At 41.7% G+C, this 26,534-nt stretch overlaps 1 protein-coding gene and 1 long non-coding RNA gene across 2 annotated transcripts in view; one reads left to right on the top strand and one right to left on the bottom strand.

Moving 5' to 3' along the window:
• The window catches only part of LOC143123017 (protein unc-13 homolog B-like), a 121,444-nt gene that overhangs the window by 6,332 nt on the left and 88,578 nt on the right, over positions 1-26,534 (top strand). The window contains exons 2-3 of the mRNA XM_076284111.1: positions 10,267-10,296; positions 19,787-19,886. Coding sequence (XP_076140226.1) covers positions 10,267-10,296; positions 19,787-19,886 — 130 coding nt within the window. The remainder of the gene's footprint in view (positions 1-10,266; positions 10,297-19,786; positions 19,887-26,534) is intronic.
• Positions 21,623-23,204, bottom strand: LOC143122456 (uncharacterized). The gene is made up of 2 exons (XR_012986685.1): positions 22,189-23,204; positions 21,623-21,866 (listed from the first exon to the last, which is right to left on the bottom strand). It is a non-coding gene; the product is annotated as an uncharacterized LOC143122456 (long non-coding RNA).

Here is a 26,534-nt window from a genome sequence, read left to right as displayed (position 1 = left end):
ATTGCCACCGCCTCCGCCAGCCAGCCCCCCCCACCTAATCACCCCAGCCCGTCCCACCCCGTCCTGCCCTGCCCTGCTCTTGCACGCACGCATTAGAATTAACTGGATGGAACATGTTGTCATCAGTTTCACATCAAAAAATAAAAGATTGATGAAACACATCAGCAACTACACATCAAAATGCAATATTGCTAATTGCAGCACCCCCTACAGGTCAAAGGTCACCAAATTTTTTGAGCGTCCTCCTAATGGGGTCATGAATATATGTAGTAAGTTTGGTTATGATACATGGCAGGGTTGCTGAGATATGAGCTCACTTCCTGTTTGGCGGCTTCGCCACCAATTTCGATTGGCTGTTACGGGCGAATACTTTTGTCAATTGTTCCAGAGAGCAATATATTAATAGGTTATGGTCTGAAGATGGTCTGTGCCAATTTTAGTGAGGATCCGCTGAAATTTGTGACCTGCGAAAATTTGTACGTGTTTTTGATTAAATCCAATATGGCGGCCGAATCAATTACGATGACATCACAAGTTGACTTGGGTCGGCCTAAGGACCTCCAACAGTATTACCAGACACCACTAGTCCGTTTTAATTCTAAGCACAACTGCAGCTACAGGCCAAAAGGCATGTTTCTTAATTACAGCGCCCCCTACAGGTCAAAGGTCACCAGATTTATTGAGCGTCCCCCTGATTGGGTCCTGAGTCCATGTACTAAGTTTGGTTATGATAGGTGAATGGGTTGCTGAGATATGAGCTCACTTCCTGTTTGGCGGCTTCGCCGCAAATTACGATTGGCTGTTACGGGCAAACGGTTTGAGTTCCGAAGACGAAAAGGAATAACTTTTGTGCGGCTTCATCTGAAGATCAAGTGTGTCAGGTTTGGTGTCTATCAGACAAAATTTGTGACCTGTGAAGACTTTTAAGTGTTTTTGATGAAATCCAAAATGGCGGAAAATCCATCATGGCGGAAAATGACGTCATAGGGTGCGTTGAACTCGGCTTGGTCCAAGGATTCCAATGATACCTAATTTTAGCAAATCGGCCATACGGGTCAAAAGTTACGTGCGTGAACGCAAGTCCAACTTTGGCCTGTTGGTGGCGCTATAGTGCTTGAGGTGCCATCATGAAACTTGGTGACATTAATCATGGGACTGTCCCTAATCAGTGTGCCAAATTTCACAACTTTTCACCAGACGGTTCTATGGGCTGCCATTGACTTTAATGGCGGAATAATAATAATAATAAATATAGCTGCAAGCAGCAATGAGGGGGCCAAGCAGAATAGGCCGGAGTAGCCACGGTGACAAAATAGAACTCAGCAGACACCCGGGATCAACAGGGCTGAAACAGGGCTGAGAATTGCCACCGCCCCAGCCAGCCCCCCCCACCTAATCACCCCAGCCCGTCCCACCCGATCCTGCCCTGACCTGCCCTTGCACGCACACATTAGAATTAACTGGATGGAACATGTTGTCATCAGTTTCACATCAAAAAATAAAACATTGCTAAAACATCAGCAACTACAGATCAAAATGCAATATTGCTAATTGCAGCACCCCCTACAGGTCAAAGGTCACCGAATTTTTTGAGCGTCCTCCTAATGGGGTCACAAATATATGTAGTAAGTTTGGTTATGATACATGGCAGGGTTGCTGAGATATGAGCTCACTTCCTGTTTGGCGGCTTCGCCACCAATTTCGATTGGCTGTTACGGGAGAATGCTTCAGTCAATTGTTCCAGAGAGCAATATATTGATAGGTTATGGTCTAAAAATGGTCTGGGCCAATTTTGGTGAAGATCAGATGAAATTTGCGACCCGCGAAAACTTTTTGATGTTTTTGATTAAATCCAATATGGCGGCCGAATCAATTACGATGACATCACAAGTTGTGCTGGGTCAGCCTAAGGACCTCCAACAGTATTACCTGAAACCACTAGTGCATTATAATTCTAAGGACAACAGCAGCTACAGGCCAAAAGGCATGTTTCTTAATTATAGCGCCCCCTAGAGGTCAAAGGTCACCAGATTCCTTGAGCGTCCCCCTGATTGGGTCCTGAGTCCATGCACCAAGTTTGGCTTTGATACATGCAAGGGTTGCTGAGATATAAGCTCACTTCCTGTTTGGCGGCTTCGCCGCAAGTTTCGATTGGCTGTTACAGCCGCATGCTACTGTCAATTGTTCCAAAAAGCAATGCACTGATAAGGCATGGTCTGAAGATGGTCTCTGCCAATTTTGGTGAGGATCCGCTGAAATTTGTGACCTGCGAAAACTTGTACGTGTTTTTGATTAAATCCAATATGGCGGCCGAATCCATTACGATGACATCACAAGTCGACATCGGTCGGCCTAAGGACCTCCAACAGTATTACCAGACACCACTAGTGCGTTTTAATTCTAAGCACAACTGCAGCTACAGGCCAAAAGGCATGTTTCTTAATTACAGCGCCCCCTAGAGGTCAAAGGTCACCAGATTTCTTGAGCGTCCCCCTGATTGGGTCCTGAGTCCATGTACTAAGTTTGGTTATGATAGGTGAATGGGTTGCTGAGATATGTGGTCACTTCCTGTTTGGCGGCTTTGCCGCAAACTTCGATTGGCTGTTATGGGCGAACGGTTTGAATTCCGAAGACGAAAAGGAATAACTTTTGTGAGGCTTCGTCTGAAGATCAAGTGTGTCAGGTTTGGTGTCGATCAGACAAAATTTGTGACCTGTGAAGACTTTTAAGTGTTTTTGATAAAATCCAAAATGGCGGAAAATCCATCATGGCGGAAAATGACGTCATAGGGTGCGTTGAACTCGGCTTGGTCCAAGGATTCCAACGATACCTCATTTTTAACAATAGGGTCAACGGGTCAGAAGTTACGTGCATGAACGCAAGTCCAACTTTGGCCTGTTGGTGGCGCTAGAGCGCTAGAGCTGCCCACATGAAACTTGCTGAAATGAATCATTGGACTGTCCCCAATCACTGTGCCAAATTTCAGAACTTTTTGCCAGACGGTTCTATGGGCTGCCATTGACTTCAATGGCAGAGGAATAATAATAATAATAATAATAATAATAAATATAGCTGCAAGCAGCAATGTGGGGGCCAAGCAGTTGAGCAGGAGTTCATGGCAACCCAATGTTGTTACATTATACACACACCCAATTAACCCCCCATCCCACACACAGAAATATACACAGATAAACCTCCTCTCGCACACACTCCAATAGTCCCACACACATACGCATGCCTCAAACATCACAAAATGTATTATGCTTCCTCAGGTTGTAGTCACAAGTCCACATACCAAGTTTGGTGTCAATACGAGAAAGTGTTGATAATTATAGTGACTAGTGGTCAAATGTCACTAAATATATTGAGCGTCTTCAGGATGTGTTCCCGAGTCCATGTACCAAGTTTGGTGTTGATACGAGAAAGTTTTGCTAATTGTAGCGCCCCTAGTGGTCAAAGGTCATTAAATGTATTGTCCTTATTCAGGATGTGGTCCCGAGTCCAGGTACCAAGTTTGGTGTCGAAACGAGAAAGTGTTGCAAATTATAGCACCCCTAGTGGTCAAAGGTCGCTAAAATTATTGTATGTCCTCAGGATGTGGTCCCGAGTCAATGAGCCAAGTTTGGTTTCGATACGTGAAAGCATTGCAGAAATATGAGCCCACTTCCTGTGATTATAGCGCCACATAGTGGTCAAAATTTACCACATTTCTTGAGTGTCCTCCTGATTGAGTCCTGAACCTATATACCTAGTTTGGTTTTGATATGTGAAAGCATTGCTGAGATATCACTTCACTTCCTGTTTGGCGGCTTCGCCGCCAAACTTGATTGGTTGTCACGGGCAACAGGTTTTGAATATGGTTCCAGAAAGCAATGCATTTATGAGTCATGGTATGAAGATCATCTACGTCAAGTTTCGTGAAAATCAGACAAACTTTGTAACCTTTGATGCCTTTTAAGTGTTTTTGATGACGTCCAATATGGCGGTTGGATCATTTATGTTGACGTCACATGTTGGCATGTGGCGGCCTAAGGACCTCTCAAGGTATTAACAGATATCACTAATATGATTTAATTCCAAACACATGACCCGTTACAGGCTAAAATGTAATTTTGCTAATTATAGCGCCACCTATAGGTCAAAAGTCATCAAATTTATTGAGCCTCCTCCTTATTGGGTACTGAGACCCTGTACTGAGTTTGGTTTTGATACGCGAAAGCCTTGCTGAGATCACTTCACTTCCTGTTTGGCGGCTTCGCCGCCAAACTTGATTGGTCACGACGGGCGACGGGTTTTAAATATGGCTCCAAAAAGCAATGCATTTGTGAGTCATGGTCTGATGATCATCTGCGTCAAGTTTCGTGAAAATCGGACAAACTTTGCCAACTTTGATGCCTTTTAGGTGTTTTTGATTAAATCCAATATGGCAGCCTGATCAATTACGTTTACCCCATAAATTGACATCTGCGTTGAGTTCGGTCTCATCCAAGGATTCCAAATATACCTTAATGTTCAAAATGTGGTGTACCATTCAAACGTTATGTGCATAAATGTAATAAAAAATTTGAAATGTTGGTGGCGCTAGAGCACTCAAAGTGCAGACTTGAAACTTTGATAAATTAAAGATATGACTGAACCGAATCAATGTGCCGAATATCCCAACTTTTTACTGTATGGTTTAATGGCAAATTAGCGTTTCGTTATAATAATAATAATAATAAGAATACGTAGAATCACTATGGGTTGCCTCGCAGCTTCGCTGCTTGGCCCCCAATAAGAAAAAATAGAAACACAATGGGTGCCTTCGCAGCTTCGCTGCTTGGCCCCCAATAATAATAATAATAATAATAAGAACAAATAGAAAAACAATGGGTGCCTTCGCAGCTTCGCTGCTTGGCCCCCAAAAAGGCAAAAAAAAAAAAAAACATCCTACGGAAATTTTCTGTAAATCAGAATAAAAGCGCAAATTCTCGAAACCATGGAGCGACTGGTTTGTACTGGGAGTGTCCTCAGCTGCCCGCGGAGTGTCCTCAGCTGCCGAGGTGCAGACACCTTCGCTGAGCCTCACCTACTGGTCAACCACGTGGACCCACTTACCGATCTACGGTGGCCTGTGCATTAAGGTCTGTTGTTGGGAGCTAAGCTGCTGAGCTGTCAGACCAAGTCACAAGTTGTGTGTGTGCGTGTGTGTGCGTGTGCGTGTGTGTGCGTGTGTGTGTGTGTGCGTGCGTGTGTGTGTGTGCATGTGCGTGCGTGTGTGTGCGTGTGATAAGTGGCGAATAGCCTTATGAGTGTGTAGTGGTAAGTGCGATGGAAGCCTGCTCAGTGTTTACTTTGCTGTGAATGCCTTTAGTGCTGCTGTGGCCAGTGTGTTTGCTCTGTGCTTATTCTCTCTTAATGTAGGTCAGTGTAGTTAGAGGTGAGACCAAACCTGACCAGAAAGGCCAGACATGCTCTATATTAGTCTCCTGGTGGCCAGAACTTAGACTTAATGAGAGCACACATCTGGGAATATAACTGGGGATAAAAGCTTTCCTTCTAAAATGCCTACTTTCAGCTTTGCCTTCATGGGCCATGTCATTGGCTTACACATTTGATTTTAATCATGTCCACATTTATTCAGACCAGAAGTCTTAAAGCAACACTGTGTGAGTTTTAGTCTAAAGCTAGCGAGTCTAAAACTACCTAAAAGGCATGCTAAACCTTGCAGACACATCCCCCATTATTAGAACAGCTAGAAGCTTGCTTACATGCAAACTGGTGTCTTTTGGTGATATAATTAGCAATGTCTTCAGGTTTTCTTTCATTTTTGTGGTGCGCTCGTACCCTGAACATAGTCCTGCACAGTGCATGTCCTGTTAGTTAGTTTTGTGTTGCATTGTCATGAGTCATTGCCATTTTTCTTTTTGACTTTTTGTAATTACTCAGAATCAGAAGTATCTATTAAAATATTTACAATATTTTTGTTTGTTTGTTTATAAAGGCATTCCCTATTTGTGTATGAAACAAAAGCCTTTCAGTTTTACAATGACTCTGCTATGACTTTGTTGGACAAAATGTAATTCCTGAAGCAATTGTTGCCATTCTTCAGATAGTTTGAAGCAGACAAGTTCATGTTAGATGGGGACAGCTTTGCAACAGAGTGCAGATGCGTGGTCCAGCCAGCTTCCTGGTATAACATCAACATAGCCAGTGTCTCCTGATCTCTCCTGTTCTCTGCTTGATAAGCATTGATTTCCATCATGATGACTGGTGGTCAATGGACCGTGTCCTGGTATTTCTATGCATGGCGGAAACCAGGGTTGTGTCTGGTCATACTATGGGTCTTAACGACTCACTGGCCTGATTCTGATTGGTCTGAGACACCTGAGAAGTCACGTCCCTGCCCCAGATAACAGGTGACTGTGGGAGGAAAGCTAATTTGGCACAGATATAGTTGAGTCATGCCAGATTAGGGCCAGATCAGAGCCAGATGTGAGAGACATTCAGGCTGTAGGAAAAGAGAAAATCCAAGGCACATAAATAAAAAAAGGCTTTACTTTAGTGGCTTTAACATAATTGAAACTTTAAAAAGTGTGGTATACATGTGACAGTAAGCTGAGTCACAACCCATGCGTAGTGGCCCAGGCAGTCTTCGTCTAATCCTCGGTGCACATTTTCCCATTTTGTGTATTCAGGCCCTTCTGTAGATTCAAGCTGATTCAGGCTGGATTTTCCACAGTAAATGCTGAAAAGAGTCTTGAATGCTTGAGTCTTACACCATTTACACTAGCATTACATTATTTTACAGGGCGAGATAACCAGCAAACACACCTTGCCAAAACAACAGCTCAGATAGTACTGATATTGATTGTAATAACTGATACCTTTTAGCAATATGTATGATGACGTGCTGTAAAACCTGTTCTTACATATTTCTTCAAAGAGACATTTTGTTCTGTGTGAAATCTTCAAGCAAATGAGATAATGTGAAAATAACACCAAAAGGTTTACAACCAAGAAATTTCAGATACCTTTTTCTGGGGGCTATATAGTGTATTACTCAAGTCATTAAACTTTATTGTCTTAGTTGGTCAAATGTATCTTTATGGTTGTATACTGACTAGAGTCATCTAGATGTCAGCTGTTATCCAGCCACAGACACACACAGACACACACACAGACACACACACTGTACACACACACAGACACACACACACACACATACTGTACACACACACAGACTCCTCTCAAGAGTGATCAGAGCCAGGTGATAACTTCACTGCCTTAGCTAATCTGGCTCAGCATCACTCTGCAACAGTGATCTCCGCAAAAACACCCAGAGCGTGCTGTCCAGTGCCGACATTTGGCTTTAGCCACACACACACACACACACACACACACACACACACACACACCGCATATGTCGAGACTGAGTCGAGACCAAGTCTTTAAAGGGTCAAGACCGAGTCGAAACCGAGACCGTTGTTTTTTAAATGCAGCTTTTTTGAGGAGGCAAGACCAATAGCGAGAGTCTTTAAAGAGTCGAGACCGCAACGAGACCGATTTTCATGATTTACTTACATTTAACATCAGGTATCATATTCAACAGTTAAATTTCCAAAGGTTAGAGTGTGAATTGTTGGATATAGGAGCAGTGTAGTACACATTTGTCTACCAAACTTCTTTTGAAGACTTTAAGACTAGAGTCAAAATTTAGTATGGCGTGATGTCAACATTTCATTAAAGTTGAAGGTGTTGAATTTTGACACTAATAGCAGCAATATACCTAGATTTCTCATTCAAAGTGTACATTTAATTATATCAGCAAACAATTTATTAACATCATTAACACAATTAAGACGATATACCTTAACAGTGTAAGTTTACAACTCCAATACAGCGCCTTTTGCAATCAAATGCAGCCACCTACTCATCCACCCTTTTGCAATCAAACCCACCCACATTGTGGTTCAAGTAACCAAATTTAATAATTACGGATTGGTCACTCATCTCGTTGATCATAACAACTAGACACGCATGGAATGACAGATTAGGCAAAAAACGTAGGTCAGGCTACTTCAACACTCTCCAGAAAAACTGTTGATTGCAATAACAAAGTTTTATTATCTTTCAAAACCTTTGTGCTGCGCAGCATAGCACCATGGGATAGGCCTATATTTTAACACCAGTTATATTATATAATTGTTATTAAAATAAGAACATTTGTAGAATATACCATGAAATATACACAAAATAAAAAAATAGAGGAAAAAGGTTGCTCTAAAATTAAGAGTCCGTCTCCTTCCAATGGAGGCCGAGTCTGAGACGTGACCGAGTAGGCTACTACAACACTAACACCCACACACAATCCATATCTTACATACACAACACAAGCACATGTTTACACACAGACATTAAGCGTGTACACACACACACACACACACACACACACACACTTGTTGGCTTGGGAGAACATGTTTGTATAATTATACATAATCCTCAAGCATGTCTGTATTTTGTCCAGCGGTGCTGATGCTGCTGCTGTATCTCGTCTCTCGTTATTGCTCTCAGGCTGCTGTGTTGTGGTGTTGTTGTTGTTGTTGTTGTTGTTTTTGTTGTTGTCGTCGTTGTCTCTAATCTGCACTAAATTACAACTCAATCTCAGGAAAAGCAAATGTCATGCACATTCATGGAAATGCCTTAGATATGTAATGATTTAGATGTAATGAAGTGTAATGTGAAATTGATTGACATGCATGCTCCCAGCTTAGACATACCCAGTGCAAGTGCTCAAGTCACTGCTCCTCCAAGGTCTCCTCTACATTGTTGCTTGAATGTTATTTCTCATATTTGTAAGTTGCTTTGGATAAAAATGTCTAAATAAATAAATGTAATGTAATGTAATGTAAATGCAGTGCAAAAGGAAATAGTCTTTTCAGTGTGTGTTTTTCCCGATGGCAAACCCACTGCTCTAAGCCTGTGAGACTGATGTAAGCACTGACTCTCATTTTTCTGTGCAAAAACATGCAATCACTCAAAGACTGTTTTTAGCAGGCAACATGACGAGGTGCAAGCAAAGATATAGAGTAGACATCACTGCTGACAGTGAAGCAAAGACCTTCAACCGCATACCACCATACAATCCTTCTCATTGTGTTGGCCATAAAATACAGACGTGCTTCAGATTAACAAAACCCACTCTTTTGGTAGAGAGACTTTGCATATCACGACGACCAAATTGGGTTGCAATTCTCTCTTTTGACGTCAATGATGGCATAGACCGACCGGGATTATGGTCGGGATGCAAGCAGGGAATACTGGTCTGAGCGGGGCAGTGCGGGAGTGGATTGTGTATTAACGGATTTCACAGTGAGGGGATTATGCAGGTCAGGTGGTCCTGGAGGCATGGAAGGATGATTCTGGGAGTTTTTGAAACAAGCATGGAGAGGAATATGACACCTAAGTAGTCCATCTACAGCCTCTCCGCATCCTTAAGGCAGAGCGCTGTGAGGCTCAGTGGGTGTGGTGGTGGTGGTGTGACATGTTGTGTTGTTTACAAGGATTTTAGGAATGCCATTAGGAGTGATTAGAGCGACATATATCTGACCTCTCCAGGCCTCTGGCAAGCTGCCTCCTTATCTAGTGTGTAACCGATGCAATGGAGCAACTGGTGTTGGATCAGCCCAGGAATTCCCAGTATGTCCAAAATAATTAAATTCAAAACCTCGATAATAAAGTCACACATTACACTCCCACTCTTTTGCTTTTCCCCCCTTTGCCACTTCATTCAACTTCACATTTACCTGCTCTGGATTAAATATGATTCATTGTTTAACTAACAGTTGTGATGAGTCAAAGTGAGGTGGTTACACACATGGCAGGGCAGAGAGGATCGAGTCCGGTTTGTGGCTAATGTTGTTATGGGGGATTCCCTGGTTGGCCGATGAGGCTGGGTGTTTTGGATGAGTTCAGGCCTGTCATTCTCAGTCCACTATATAAGCTAAGGATCCTGCTTCTAGGCACAAATAAAAGTAGATCAAATGAAAGATTTGGGCCTGTATTCACAAAAGAATCTTAAGCTAAAAGTAGCATGTAACTAGTGGATTTAGGAGAAACTCTTGAATGTAATGGTCCTTAACTTTATGACTCTTTTTAGGATTATTTTGACAGAGAGTAATTCACAAAGCCTTTTAGCGATAAAAAAAAATTAGCAAGCATGTTTTTTTTCTTTTTGTACCTTTGTTAAGTGATTGCCACTGACTTGTTTCTCTCTTTCTCTTTCAGTAAAGAAAGCTGTTCTCCATGGACCTCCAGGTAAGAATTGTTTATTGACTTTCCAAAAGCTTTATTTAACAGAGTATTTGCAGGGAGATACAATGACACTCAATACATCCATTACAACTAGCTGAAATATTGGCTCTACTGTATGTGAGGCACCCAGGACTGACACCACTTCTACAGACATACTTTAGTATAACTAGTGTTGCAGATGAATATGATATGATAGCAATGCTGTACATGTATGCTACAGGTGAATGGTAGTTAGGAGGAAGTCTTTGTAGGAAACCAGGAACAGTCTCAATCCCCGGAGTGGCTAGAGCACTCTGATGTTATCTGGTCGTTCATACCTTGCAAAAGATGCTCCTTTTTAAGTCGCTTAGTAATTTCCTGATGGAAGAGAGATGGAAAGATGACTTCCTAGTCGATCCACATGCTAGTTGCCAACACAGAGAAGGAGAAATGTGAGAAAGGGTGTGTGTGTCATGGGCCAGTAAAATATATAAATCCAGCTAAGGCACTGCTGAGCACTGTGGTCTATGCAATACATGCCTTTTGAGTTGTAGTGTAAGCCATTACATTTGCCTCTCATGTAACCAACAATAAGCCCCTGGCATTCCCAGCGTCCTGGTGTCCGGGGAGAGTAATGGCTCATTTGGTAATTTGATTCTGCGTTGAGTAAATCCCAAGGCTCTGGCTCTGTCTCTGTCTCCTCCTCCCTCACTGAAGGCGTGCCGCCCGCCCCTCGATTTGTAAGCAAGAGATCAGCACGGGTTAAGCCTTATCCTCACGCCCTTCCACTCAGTCCAAATCCCGGCTCTGTGGCCACTGCAGTGCACACCTATCCCATAAACCCTCTGACCGCCTTACTGGGAAGTAGTGACTGTCAGATGAGTTTGGACTCTGCATAGGCCCCTGACACACAGTACTCTACGAGGTGCATTGTGCAACGTTTGATATTATCTACCAAATACCCCAAATTCTTTGAACATGATATATTACACTGGCATTGTTGTAGTGTTGGTATTGTTTGTTCCAAACACATTGTTGTATGTAATGAGTTTGGACTCTGCATAGGCCTCTGACACACAGTAGCCTACTCTACGAGGTGCATTGTGTAAAGTTTGATATTATCTACCAAATACTCCAAATTCTTTGAACATGACATATTACTCTGGCATTGTTGTGGTGTTGGTATTGTTTGTTCCAAACACATTGTTGTATGTAATGGTAATTAGACATGAAATTGTATACTGGTTCTACTGGTTTTGGGTTGTGTTTTAAAACCAAGTTATTTTTTTGTTATGCCTGAGCTTAGAGGCTGAGACCATCATCTTAAGACTCTTTAATCTTGTCTTAATAGGGGGTTACTTGGCACATCTAGCAGGCAAATAAAATAAGTAGACAAACTTTTAGATTTCATGATTAAATGATTTAGAAAAACGTTTAGACATTGCGTGAAAAAAGTAAGCCTATCATTTCACGTTTGGTAGAAAGATTTGCTAGTATATTAAAGTGGTAGTGGTAGCTTTGCAATATAGTCTCTCGTCATCACAAAATCTCTTGCAGTAATTCGAATATCATGACCCCTCACACGACTGAGGTACTTAAAGCACCTTTCTCCTTTGGACTCGTGCCAAGGGAGGAGGCAGCGTACCAGATGACTGGTGTAGGAGCCATGTGGACTCTGGCTGTAATTCTATTCCCAACCTGTGGAAAAACCCGTAGGCAGCAACAGAATAAGAGAGAAAGTGTGTGTGTGTGTGAGAGAGAGCACATTTCCTCTTGTAAGCCACTTACCACCGTAACCTCATAACCCAGTGGACAGACAAAGCAAAGAGGTAAACAAAGAGTTTTGGTCTAAAACATTCTATTCAGTGATTTAACACTTCCCCTGGGATTAGCCTAATCCATAAATTTACTCCTACAACGTAAACTCATTGTGATTTAACTGTTTTGTGAGGAGTTTTTTTTTTTTAAACTGAAATGTAATTAGTTAACTACATCTGTGCTTTCAAGCAATTCCACGGGACAATGTTTTGAATGATACAGCATAGTCATTATGGCCTCTAGCATGCGGCCATGTGTACACAGCTGATTTTAATAACCTGTGGTGTTTAGACCTGCTCACCCAGAACCACATTGCTTGTTAAGAACGCTTGCATGACACATCCAGACAATTTCAGATAACCTCAAATATTTACATTTACTTAAGATTGGCTTGTATGATGGGTGGCAAAGTGTCAATAATAAATGTGTTTACATCAGGAAATGAGTTAGTGAATGTGAGTTTCTAGTGGTTAATATTTGTAGACCAGGAACTCCTGAAACAGGTCCTTTTTGCAGTTAAAATCTACTAATCTGTATTCCAGACACACCTTAGTATTTCAAGTTGACTAACCTTTAATAGTGAACTCAATTAATAAGTAATAGACCTGCTAATAGAGGAACAATACAGCTTTATTCTCTTAGCAAAACAAAACCAAAGGGCTTTTCTTGAGGAAGGGTTAGCTACTTATTCTGAGTTAAGCTATTTATTCAACAAACCATGTACTTAGAATGCCCCTCAGATGTGTTCGGTTCATTGCAATTACCTCTGATAAGTCAGCCATGGGGATAATGACTACACAATACAAAGCTGTTATTACATTATAATGTATCAATGTCATCGGCAGTCAGTGTCTTTCAAAGTAGCTTTCACGATTCCTTTAAATATTATGAATATTATGCTCCTGTCAATATTTCAATAAATCAATTGTGGAATTTTGGTCACATCAGAGAAGGAAATGAACCCTCATTTAAAGTCTCAACTTCTTCAGAGGTTTTGCTATACATTGTCACGCAACTTAATGGTTTCAGACCTGGTTAGAGATGTCCAATTGAGTTTTGGACAAGTAGTTAGGCCACCTGTGAGAGTTGACATAGACACACACATGCACAGACGTTATCTTATGACCACAGTGGTCAGTTCTTTTCCCCCTTGAGACACGTAGAGCCGGCAGCTGTGCGTCACGGAGATAAATGTCTTGGAAACAGACCCTCCGCTAAAAAGCTCTACTTGCCCCGCCTTTCCTTTGTGACACGGGCCGCATAGAGCAAACACTTAGTCCACTTGCGGTAACAGCAGCCTGAAGCCTTGCTGGCTTTTGCTCTCTCATGCCCCACCACCACCACCACCACCATCTTTCCGACCCCAATGTAAACACCCAGCCTCACTAGAGAGAATAGGCTTGTGGCTAGGGAGCTTTTATTGCAGGCAGGTGTCTCCTTTGTTTCATATAGATGCAGACAGTGCTGGGAAGGAAGCAAGAGCCCTCGGTTTCGTTCCTCAACAGTTGCCTTCTTGCTCCCCAGGATGTGAATATTTCACAATCCAATTTCACAGATGCGTTTGGTTACTGTTGTCTGAGCATACACTTGTAAGCACATTTTATTGCAGCAGAGCATAATATAGTCTCATAATAGCAGGCGTGTTGGGGTGGGGGTTGATAAGTGTATATGTGCTCTATATCTGCAAACTTGATGATTGCTGAAATCACACCAAATCTTTTATGCGCGTATGTTAAGTATGTACATAATGTTTAGGTTATCTTTACTGGCTGTTACTAGCAGTGACTTTAAAGCAACAACGTCAGTACTTGGGGAGCCATTCACTAAAAATAAATTAGTTATTCGTATACTGAATGTACAGTAAAACTAAGGCATTGACCTGAGTAATCTATTGCTAATAACTACACCAACAGTATTACACATTTGTTACATTAGCATAACCATGTCATTGCAATAGACCCATTCTTTCTAGTGTTTGTCAAACACTAGAAAGAATGTGTCTATTGCAATGACATGGTTATGTTGGATTCAGAATTTAGGATTTTTATATTCATAAGTGGTATATGTCCTGATGTTTCTGTCATATGTTCTTCCACATATGAGATGACTGTTGTTATTTCAATCTGTTCCTGTACTGTACCTGTGTATATCTATGTGTGACTATGTGTTTAGAGATAAGAGGGAATATTATGACTTTGCAGTGTTTCACCGTTCTGCACGGCTGCGTCAGTGCTATCTGCTCCGGTTTGCCAGGTTGCCACTAATTAGAGTCAGATTCAGTGTAGTCAACGTGAGATGGGTTGACCAACGGCATCTCCCATCAGCCTGGAAGGATACTTAAACCCTGACTATTTACTTGTCTAGTTAGAGCAGCTGGTGGATCTTTAGGTGAAGTCATGCTGTCTCTCCTTTGATGCGCATCATTGTAATAGAACTCTGTTCCTGATATTTTTTCCTACCATTGGTTTGACTGGGTCTTCATTCGTCTGTGGTATCAAAATTACCATCATGTTATAATGGTGCAATATATCTAATGTCAGTAAAATCTTCATATTGTTATCAGTTATAGGCACATATACATATTTGCTCTAGCCATGGCGTAACAAAATCCTGTGCTATCATTGGACATTGTGTGCCTTGTAAATTTATGACATAACTGTTTATGACGATAGGACAGTGGGTTCAATACAGAATAATGGCTGTTCAGGAATCTTTGATGTACAAATTACTGTAAGTCATCATAACTTGGTGAACAGTAGTCATAAGACAATATGGATACCTTTAAACAGGCTCTAAAAAAGTTAGTTTACAAAAAGTCTGAAACACTGAATCTGTGTGTGTGTGTTTGTGTGTTTGTACTGTATGTGGAATACAGCAACCTTTCCCATTATTCATTTATAATGGATGAGGGACTGAATGCGGAAATGTCATGTTTTGCTCCTTCGCTACGCTTCTTTGACTGATCGAAAAAATGAAAAAATGCAGCAATAATGCATGAAGACTCCTGGAACAGCCACGTGGGGATGTGATCGTGCATCTTTGTCTACTTTACTGAAGACACACACACACACACACACACACACACACACACACACACACACACACACACACACACACACTGAAAAACCTCTCAGTTGATCAGAAAATCTGAGTCATTCTGATGCCCCCCCACACACACACACACACACACACACACCATCTCTCGCTCTCTCTTTTTTCTCCCTCCCTCTCTCCCCCTTCTCTCACTCTCTCATCCCTTCACTCAGAACTCACTGAGCTGTACTTCCTGGGTATAACATTCTGACTCTTCTCTTCCATGTCCATTTTGCGCTGATGTCATCCAGATATTGGGCTCAGCCTCGTCGTCATGTGAGCTGAACAAACTGATCATTAGAGTCAACATCTGAAAGAGAAGACGAAGAAAACACAAACATCAGGGTCTGCTCTAGGCAGGGGCCCCAAAGATGCCCCCAGAGTGCACTGTAGTTGCCTGGCTGCTCTAGCTGTTGGCAGGGATGGGCAAAAATACATCAAAATGTATTTTTAAATAAAATATAAAATAGCCTAATTTTAAGTGTATCAAAATAAACTACAAAATACATTAGCCACACCATGTATCAAAATAAAATACTGTATTTTTGTATTTTGAAAGTACTAAAAATACTCTTTAAAGGGAGCATGATATCACTTTACAAACCTTCCATATGTGTCCTTCATCAGTACACTGACTCTGTTGATTAAGTGGACCATGCTTGAGAGCAACAGCTTTTCTCTGCCAATGAGAAACATGCCATAACCTGCAAACAGTCAACAGATCATCTATGCTATGATATGCTACAGATCAACTATGCTAACCTGCCTGTTACATCTCATAGCCTAAATACTGTATGAGTGTATGTCAAGCGATACAAAATGGAGACAAGTCTCTGAAATTGTCAATGCATGCCCAGATTGAGCAATGTTGCAGGGCAACCACATAACCGGTTGTGTTCCGATTGGATGATTAAAGTTCTCAAGAAACTTGAGGATATGAGAGGGAGTGTATTTTGTGTGTGTGAGCAACCTACAAGTTACTCATCTTGCACTGTATCCTCTTCCTGAATCTCAATATTATGATCACAAGTCTGGGCAAATTACTCAGTCAGCACCAGTCAGGCTATTGGTTTTACCAAAAATACCAACTACAAAAATACACACTTATAAAATATTTTGATACAAAATATGAAGCCATTTTCTTCAACAACATAAAATACAAATGACAAAATACTATTTTGTATTTGAAATAATTATTTTAAAGACATGTTTTAGAAAAACTGCCCATCCCTGGCTGTTGGCTGCAGCAACTCGAGCTAGGGAGTACCGATTTTTTTTGTTTGTTTGTGTTTTGTGTTCCAATTTGACCGCTTTGCTATGTTGCCCACCCAAAATTTCTACCTGACCATCCAAATGTAGTAGGCTAGAAACGGCCCCTATACAGACATTGAAGTTTATATAATATATATATATAATATATATATATATATATATATATATGAATTTTTTTTTTTTTTTTCTTTCTCTGGTTGGTTTTTCGGTGATCTTCCTTTTAGGAACTCGAGTCTTGCTTTCATTACATTAAATTACATTACAATACATTACATTATGTCATTTAGCAGAAGCTCTCAACCAGAACGATTCACAGAACTAGCTACAGTCAGGTAGTTCAGTGAAGCAATTACAGGGACCGTGCCCTTGGAGCAACTCCGGGTAAGTGAGTTGACAGTTTACTTAAAGGAGAAGTTCGGTGTGAAATTGACCTTAGCTGTACTGAAAGATGTTGCCGAGTACTTACATGTGTCCAATAGGCACCTTCGCTCACCGGTGAGCGAAGGTGCCTATTGGACACATGTGAGTACTCGGCAACATCTTTCAGTACAGCTAAGGTCAATTTCACACCGAACTTCTCCTTTAAGGTTAGCTATCGAGGCTTAATATTGATGGATAGTGTTGGGTATTGGCAGCTTAGGTATGGAGACAGCTGTGGAGATATTGTCCCTTATTTCCGTGTGTGTGTGTGTGTGTGTGTGTGTGTGTGTGTGTGTAGCCTTTGCAGGCTTGAGACATCTGGTTACTGTCCTTATCATATTGAGGCAATAGCAGTTCTCCAACACACACACACACACACACACGTCCCTTTGGGCATAAGAGGGATATGCTCAGTCTCTGGGGAGAGATGCTTAAGGGTATTCTGAGTGTGGCATGTTTACATTGAACAGGCTTTCCTTTTATTCAATGACCGAGTGCCATTTGCTTGGAAAAGTGTTGTTAATGGTGCCTAATGGGTGGCCTGGTTTCTTTAAATATAATTTGGATGACTCTAGTTTGCCTGCAGTAATTTAATGGAAAGTGTCTGTCTTTCAGCACACACAGAATCATTTCCAAATAATTCTATTGTCTATTATGATCTCTGGCGCCTCTCATAAGCGGATGCGAATGGTCTCATTTTTCTTTTCACCCCTCTCTTCTCACCATATGCTTTTCTGTTGACATTATAACTACAGTGGAAGGTGTTTTGTGTTGGTCCGAAATAGACAGAGAAAGAAAGAGAGAGAGAGAGAGAGCGAGAGAGAGAGAGAGAGAGAGGCGTCCCTCTCTATTGAGTGTAGTGCAACAGCCGAGGGCCATTTTATGACTCTGCCTCTGGGAGCGAGATCCAGGCGCTTAGCCCGCAGTGGACTGTTATGCGGACGTGCAACCGTGTAACGTGTGTGCGCGTGGGTTGGCGTTTGTGTGATGGCATCAGCGATCTGATTTGTCCGGTCGACTCTTAATCCCACAGCGCCTGACCGCATATTGCTTGGGGTAGCCAGAGGCACGGCAGTGGGCAGGGCACAGCTGTTGGCACGTGTCGACCCCTCCTGCCCCAACATCCCACCCCCACCCCCCACTCCAGCCAAGCCTGCTTCCCTGTCTGGCCTTTGCAGGAAATGAGAATTGGTGTGAGGGAGTGGGAGTTTGTGTGTGTGTGTGTGTGTGTGTGTGTGTGTGTGTGTGTGTGTGTGTGTGTGTGTGTGTGTGTGTGTGTGTGTGTGTGTGTGTGTGTGTGTGTGTGTGTGTGTGTGTGTGTGTGAGAGTGTGTGAGAGTGTGTGAGAGTGTGTGAGAGTGTGTGAGAGTGTGTGAGAGTGTGTGTGAGTGTGTGTAGGGTGGGTGTTTGAAGGACGGGTTATGTCACTGTTGCAATAATCCCTCCCCGGTTGCTGTGTAACTCACTGCAGGGTGGCTGCACTGTGATGTGCCGGCCAGCTTCCATTTTGGAAGAGGCTGTGGGCTGTTCTGCAGGTATCTGGTGAGATGCAGAAAAAAAGCTCACCAGAACCAGAACGTTGTCTTTTTCTCAGTCCCTCCCTCAGTTATGTCACTCTGACACAGTCCAGTCAAACCGCAGATGTGACTGAGTCAATTTAATTTCATTTAATTTAATTTAATAACTGTTCTGTCTGTATAGTATAATGTTCTCACTGACCTTTGTAAAAACAGATTTTTCCATTTTGTGCAACTGGAAAACATTCCCCTGATTGGAGTTGGAGTTCTCTCCCTGATTAGAGTGAGTGGTTTTGTGAACCTGTGTAATTCTGACTCATAGGTGTTGCGTAGAATTGCACAAATAGGAAAGCTGTACAAATTTGTGTCTGGAAAGAAGCTTGAAGCTGTCTGCTGTCTGAAGTGGATTTACTCAAAATATAGTATATGTCCTTAAAGAGACCTGCAAATGGACCCCACATAATACTAACGTACATTCCCACACGTCTATACTGCCTCTCTCTTTCTCTTTCTCTTTCTCTTTCTCTTTCTCTTTCTCTCTCTCTCTCTCTCTCTCTCTCTCTCTCTCTCTCTCTCTCTCTCTACATACACAGACACATACAGACACATACACACACAGAGTTGTGGGAGAGGAGGGACAGAGGAATGTGTGTATATGTGTGTGAGAGAAAAAGAAAGAAGAGCAATAAGCAGTAGGAAAAAGAGGAGTAAAAGAAAGAGATGGATGGATGGATGGATGGATGGATGGATGGCTACAGGCAGGTCTGGAGGAGGAGAGCTGATATGTGGTATCTGCGGTTTTGAGCTCCGAGTGGAGATTACTGAGGTCGGCTCTAGGGTGGTGGGGGAGGGGATCCAGACTAATCTCTGTCCAGTAGCATCACTTTCACTCATCCTGCCATACACGCACACACACACACAAGCGCGCACAACACACAGACACACACACACACACACACATGCGCGCACACATACACACACAAACACACAAACACAAACACACACACACACACACATACACACATACAGTACACACACACATACATACTGCATAGGCCTATACACACGTGCACGTACACACACTGGCACATCCGCATATTTGACACATGTTAACTCAGTCTTTCATTCCTATCCACTGTCCTATTGTTTTTGGTTCTCACTTTACTGTATATTATTATAGATTTGTCACCCTATTATCCTGCTGTAACTGTCATTCTGTTCTTAAATATGTCCGATACTACATCTCAACGTTATTCTCAAAGATCGATGTAATTCTCATTCTCACGATTAGAAATAGTTTTTTAAGACCACATTTAGTATCTCAGTGATGACGTCAATATTAACTACATATGGATAGACATGGGATAACGGTCTTCTCTCTCTGTTTCTTTGCAGATAAGTTTAATGCTTATGTCACACTGAAGGTCCAGAATGTCAAAAGCACCACCATCACTGTGCGTGGAGACCAGCCGTGCTGGGAGCAGGACTTCATGTTGTAAGTTTGATTTCAGTTCACTTGTGTTTTTTACGACCTGTCTTATTTCATGGGATCCTGTGGTCCGGTGTGAATCCTGTATTGGATTGTAAGCAGGTCCTGTGGTCTGAATCGACTACTGAATAGCCTGTGTCTCCCACATTGCCGGAGTATTCAGTGCACTGAGTATAGAGTAATTACATGTCTAATTTCACTACATTGATTTGGATAAGGTACCTTGGGGATTCAGCTATTGTTTGAGAAATTGAGTTAAAAGTTAATTTTTTGAGAGCAGCACGTTGGGGGTTGTGTTTGTGTGTGTGTGTGTGTGTGTGTGTGTGTCGGGGGTTCTTTTCAGAGATTAGTATGTTCTTCTGGGAATACGGTTTTTGTTCTTGGAAAGAAAGGATCTTTTGTATTTCCTGATTTCCTACTCTACTCTGCAACCAGATTTTGACCCTGAATACAGTTTTTGCCATCATGGTGCAGATGAATATTGACTGCACACTTTTAAGTGTCTTTTAATAGTTCTTTTGCGGGTTTCGTACGGCACTTTTCCAGAGATGTAAAAGTTCGGCTTCAGAAAGTAAAAGTCCTGCTATGTATTGGTTCTACCTGTGCATTTAACACAGGTGATTTCACTAATTAGCTGACCTTGCTGAAGTGAATGGTTGGACCAAAAATGTGGCAGGACTTTTACTTTTTGAAGTTGGACTTTTCCACTGCTGACACGTCACTGGACAGATAGAAAGGTGCCGAGGTGTAAAAGTACAAGCTCAGCTAAAATATTTATGTGTGGCATGTATGGTGACAGACCTATTCTTACTCAGACAGCCTATTTCCACTTGAGAAACATTGCCAAAGTGCGGCCCTTTTTAACTCAACAAGATGCAGAAAAACTAATTAATGCCTTTATCACTAGCAGGTTAGACTACTGCAATGCACTTTTCACTGGTCTTCCCAAAAAACATCTAAAGAAATTGGCACTCATACAGAACTCTGCGGCTAGACTTTTAACTAAGACCAAGAAGAGGGAAACATCACCCCTGTGTTGGCTGAACTGCACTGGCTCCCTATTTCCTATAGAATTGATTTTAAGGTTATGTTAACCTTATACATTTCCACCCCTATTTTGAGTTTTTCCTCGAAATTGCACACCGCCTACTTAAAATGGCCCTGTTGCCACATACTTTGACTTACAATCAAGTGCCTGACCTCTTTGGAAAGCTAAGGCCTTGTAGAATTTTTTGGTACCAATAGATTGACTGTGTGATGAACTATCAGAGAGTGGCAAAGGGTAGAATGATAGTTTTTTTTATAGGCGGTTATGTACATCTCTAGAAATGACCACATTCTGCCCTCTTGGTCACTTATTTTCTCTTGAAAACACCACTGAGGCCCACTACCAGGTCTTGTGAATCTGTATGTCAAAGTAGATCCTTATAGGATGATGTATGACTGTGTGGGACCCATATTTGTGTGGGCATACACATGCGTTTTGCTAAGTGTCCATTTGGAGACTCCAAAAGGACCTTTGGTTACCCAAAACTAAAATGCTTCCTATACAAGAACCCCTTTATGTAGAACCATGATCTTGGTGTCAAATGAAAGGTTACACTCTCTGTGTCATGTTGCTTGTACCTGGAGTGCTTTGCAGTGGCTGTGCCATGAGTCCAGAGAAGCATTATCTGACCTGAAACTCTTACTTTTGCTCCTACGCCTTTGAGATTTCCATGAAAAAAGGACAAACAAGGTAATGCAGTGAACATTTGTATTATAAAATGAAACAAAGGTAAAAAATAGCAATACCCTGGCAAACGAAACATCAAATGATTCACATTCAATGCAATAGAAATGTATTTGTGTTGGCAACCACGGTCAACAAAATGGAACGTGTTATGAACAACTGAAATAGTCTCGGCCACCGGCTCCTCTTCCTCAGACACAGGATCCTCAGCTCTTGTTTTTTTGCTTGGCGGGGCCCAGTCTTCATCGCTGTCACTGAAACAATTGTACAGATGGAAGTTAGGCTCAGACCCACTAAAGTATATGAAAACCCTTCCCAACAACTTACACAAATGATATAAATGTGTGTACTCAGGTCACACCTCCCCCTGCTCTCTCTTTTACACACACACACACACACACACACACACAAACACACACTGCATTCTCACCTAACTCCCCTCCCCCCAGGTACCAGAACACTGTTCACACTGTTCACACTATGAAACAAAGCTAAATGAAAAACTATGCACTAAACATTACAAAAGCAAACTAAACTGTATCTGTAACTGTATATGGATATAAGTAGTCTACTCACAGCTCAAAATCGGGGTCCTTCCCAGCTAAAAAGTTCTGCTCCTCCTCGGAGTCGCATTCCGAGAAAATGCTTTCTTCTCCTTCATCGATGTCCTCCAGATCTTCAATGTCCTCGGGTTCTTCGACATGTTTCGTCTTTTTTTTGTCTCTTTGGCATGTTTTACGAACAAAAACCTTCAAAAACATGTCTCTTGCTTGTTTAGTAACAAACTTCCAAACCACTGCTTCGGAATCTGGTTACGCATGGGCTATGCGCCTTGAGTTTAGCCGACAGGGAAGTAGAATGGGACGATGTGTCACATGTCTAAAGAAAGCTCTCCTCATTGGCTACACGGACATCTAGGTCCCATCTCATTGGCTCACTCAGACGCAGCGCTATGACCATTCAAAGACTGGTTGTCAGATTCATCGCTTACGTGACTCATTGGCTTTGATGGCATCTATCTCGACTCTCATTGGTCCTACAGACATGTAATGGGTATCGATGGAATCAGAAGAGCCTCGTGAACACGCGGAGTACCGTGAATCCAGCGACAATAATGGAAGTAAAACCGAAATATCTGGATTTCCGCGAAAAATAAGTGTTTACTTCGCTTCTTTTCGTATGTATCTGTTTTGTTTGTACTGGCGTGTACAACTACTCAATATATTGGCAATATAACAATGTAGATATTTTACATCTATGGATTCTTACGAAAATTTCAAGACCAAGCATGCTGGGCTAACTTATTGGTACGGCCATACAGACAAGTGACAAAATATGAACGCAGCAACTTTGGGGGGTGGTGGAGGGGGGTATTCTGATATGTTATATATCGGGATAAACTTATATTTTACACACGAAATATATGTTAATTCATGGAAAGCTTTACATATATCGATTCTTGAGTTTCTCAGCTTTAAAATGGTATATAGCATGACTATGGTAGTTCATGATAAGGTGCAAAGAAATGCATGGGGGTTGTTGGGGGGAGGTGGGGGGCACTGTATTTGCCCGAATACGGGTCACCCGTAGTGTACTGGGTTAATTACTTACAAAGCTCTGAATGGCATAGCACCTTCATATATATCTGAGCTTTTAATATCTTATCAACCACAAAGGATTCTTATCCTGTAGACTACTTTTTCAGATTATTCTACATCTGCTGCCATTGGAGGGTGCAGCCAGTCAGAAGCAGATGGGCTCCCCCTATTAAGTCAGGTTCTGCTCAAGGTTTCTTCCTGGAATATGGGAGTTTTTCCTTGCCACAGTTGCCATATGGCGTGCTTATGGGGGGGGTAAAGGGTTAAGGCTGCCAGTCTTATGACATGCTATTTTTCTATATTTTTGATATGTTGCTGAGTGGATCATAAACGGCCCCAGCAATGAAGAAAAGTGATTGATAATGACTGACTGACTATTATTGTGTTACATGCTTCAAATGTAAAGCACTTTGAGCTGCATTCTTAAAGTTTATTATTATTATTGGAATGTAGTGCCTCTTCCATTCTTCATGGAAGTGCAATCTTGACTATACCTGCTGCCTACCTAATCAGCAGCTCTGTGCGAAACTCCCTTGTCTCTCCTGTGAATGCATAAGTAGAGAAAAACAAAGCAGCGGGCCCTGGACCACTTCAAATGACTGAACCCAGGAAAGGAGCAGAGCACACAAATAGCTTTTTCAGACTAATGACAGACTAACATTTCGATGCACAGCATCTTAGTCAGAGTCAAAAAAGAGTGTTTGACAGAGCCTCCTGCTGATTCTGTGATTCTGCTCCATGGGCACCTGAGGCTAGAGCACATTGCTTAAAAAAAAAAAAAATCTGTTCCTGCAACATGCACACAACTGGACATTCCTAATTTAGGAATCCTAAAGCTGTATATAAAGCTGTTTTGCTATGATTTTAGGTTCAAGTTGCAGCAAATTAACGGCTAAACTGGGCACCAGTGTTATACATCTGCCCCTCAATATGTTTCTCACAAAGATGATGTTGAAGCTGTATCTAAGAGGCTTGGCAAGGCAAACAAATTAAAATAAAAGAAGAGAATAGTAAAGATCATTAGAATAACTGAGGGGTGTTTCTTTAATTAGATCCATTTGCATTGACCTAGTAGCTGGGGGTAACAGGATTTGTAGCCATTGGACTTGTAGCTGAAAGTGAAGTGAGACCCTTACAGTATAGTCTGGATTACTGGTCAAATTTTGAACATGGACTGAAAGCAGTTACAGTGTGTATGAGAGTGTCAGGGAAATATCCTTCCCTTTAAAAAATTATGGTCCACAATAAAATGAATGCATCAATCAACAAGAAAAAAGTTTCACTGCTTGCACACTAACAAAACTACCTTTATATTAGTAATCTATTGTTGTTTGAATACTTGGCTGATTTATTTATTATTATTTTTTTTTTTTTAATTCACCAAATATTTGATGGGCAACTTTTTGTATAGAAGTATTCCTTCATAAATAATTGATATTATTTCACAAAATGAAAAGCCATGTAAGGCATTTCATTTTTTTGAAACTCACACAAATCTTGCATATACCTGTTCCCTTTTAAAGCACTGTTAAATAGGTGTTGAATAGTTTTGTGTTCACTTTTAGAACACTGTGTACTTTTAGAACACTGTTACATTGAATACGTTCTGGTGCATTTTTAGAGCACTTGTGGTGATGTGGTACCTATTTCCTTGTTCCACGGCTGCGGTGTTGACCAGGTTTGTGTTCCTTGTTTAGGCTACACTTGTTAAGAGGCTCAGATGACAGACTGAGCGTCTGTCCATGGGACAATTTCCAGGGATGTTGTTTTGTTATGGGTTCTTCCTGCACACCTCTGGCAGGTGGGGTACATCCACAAACGGATGTTGACTCACCACTGTCCTGCTGTTCTTCTGCAGTGTTTGTTAGTTAGATGAGATGATAAATGACCATCTGTTTATTTTTTGCCCATGAATAGAATGATGTGTGTACTCTCTCTCTCCCCTCTTTCTCTCTCTCTCTTTCTGTGTGTGTGTGTGTGTGTGTGTGTGTGTGTGTGTGTGTGTGTGTGTGTGTGTGTGTGTGTGTGTGTGTGTGTGTGTGTGTGTGTGTGTGTGTGTGTGTGTGTGTGTGTGTGTGTGTGTGTGTGTGTGTGTGTGTGTGTGTGTGTGTGTGTGTGTCTTTCTAGTGTTTGGGGTGTTTCTTTATGTGTGTTGTGTGTGTCTGTCTGTCTGTCTGTCTGTGTCCGTCTGCTGCATTAGTTACCTGGAATCAGGAACATTTGAGCAGGGTGATGTCAAGTTTATCCTAAAAAAGACTAGCACTAGACTAGTATACTAGTACTAGTAGAATCTGACTGCTCTGTCCAGCCTGGTGTTGTGAAAAGCTGATGGATGACCGAACTTTCTGTTTTGCTGACACATTGAGAAGACAAACCCTGTTTCTGCGGAGCAAATTAATATATATATATATATATATATATATATATATATATATTATACACAATGCTAGTAGAACGCTCCATTGACTTGAATGGGATTTCATGTAATTACCGCTGCAAACATATAATTACCGCTGTCAATGGCAACGGGTTTTGTGCTGCTGATCATATCACTCCGCAAGTAGTCCGGTCACTTCTTGCATTGGAACTTCATTCAAAAGTGAAAGCAGACGGTTGATCAGCTGTGTTCTAAAGAATGTTTGATTCAAATTCAGCGTTTGTTGCGAACTATTTGTTTCTCAGCAAAAGCCACGACGAAACGGTAGCAAATAAGTGTAAAGAGACATATCGTGGAGTTTATTTTTTCGTTTTGGCAAGTAGCCGTATAATAAACGGGATAATGTATAAAACGCTGGTCATTATGGGAAAATAAGTCCCTTCAGGGCGGAACAAGACCCCTCCGCTGCGGGTCCGGTTCGCCCTGTCGGGACTTATTTTCCCAATAATGACCGGCGTCAAATTATGTGTCAAATTATGTCTAATGTTTATGATAATAAGATTTTTCGTATTATGTGATTGTGGATTATATTATCTATGTTAGACTTCAACGTGTCGTTTATGTTGTTGTCCATCATTTTGTAACTGTTTTTGTTGAGCTAAGGTTGAGTCCTGAGATTGGTGTTGTTGTTGTGTGTGTGTGTGTGTGTGTCTGTGTGTGTACAGTATGTATGTATGTATGTGGTATGTATGTATGTATGTATGTATGTGCATGTGTGTGTGCAGATTTGTGTTTGTGAGTATTTTAGTGTATTTGGGGGGTGTTACAGGCCTGGAGTGGAGCGCCTTGATGTTGCTGTTCTACAAAGAAGACCATCTGTCCCCATAGCAACCTATAATTTAGTAATTACTCCATGCCAGCATGTCTTTTGTGTGTGTGTGTGTGTG

This window comes from Alosa pseudoharengus, unplaced genomic scaffold (genome assembly GCF_046254945.1).
Source record: "Alosa pseudoharengus isolate Yale_2024_CS ecotype anadromous, Long Island Sound unplaced genomic scaffold, YU_APseudo_1.1 YU_APseudo_1.1_scf_14, whole genome shotgun sequence".
NCBI lineage: Eukaryota > Metazoa > Chordata > Actinopteri > Clupeiformes > Clupeidae > Alosa > Alosa pseudoharengus.
This window is presented reverse-complemented; position numbering and strand designations above follow the sequence as displayed.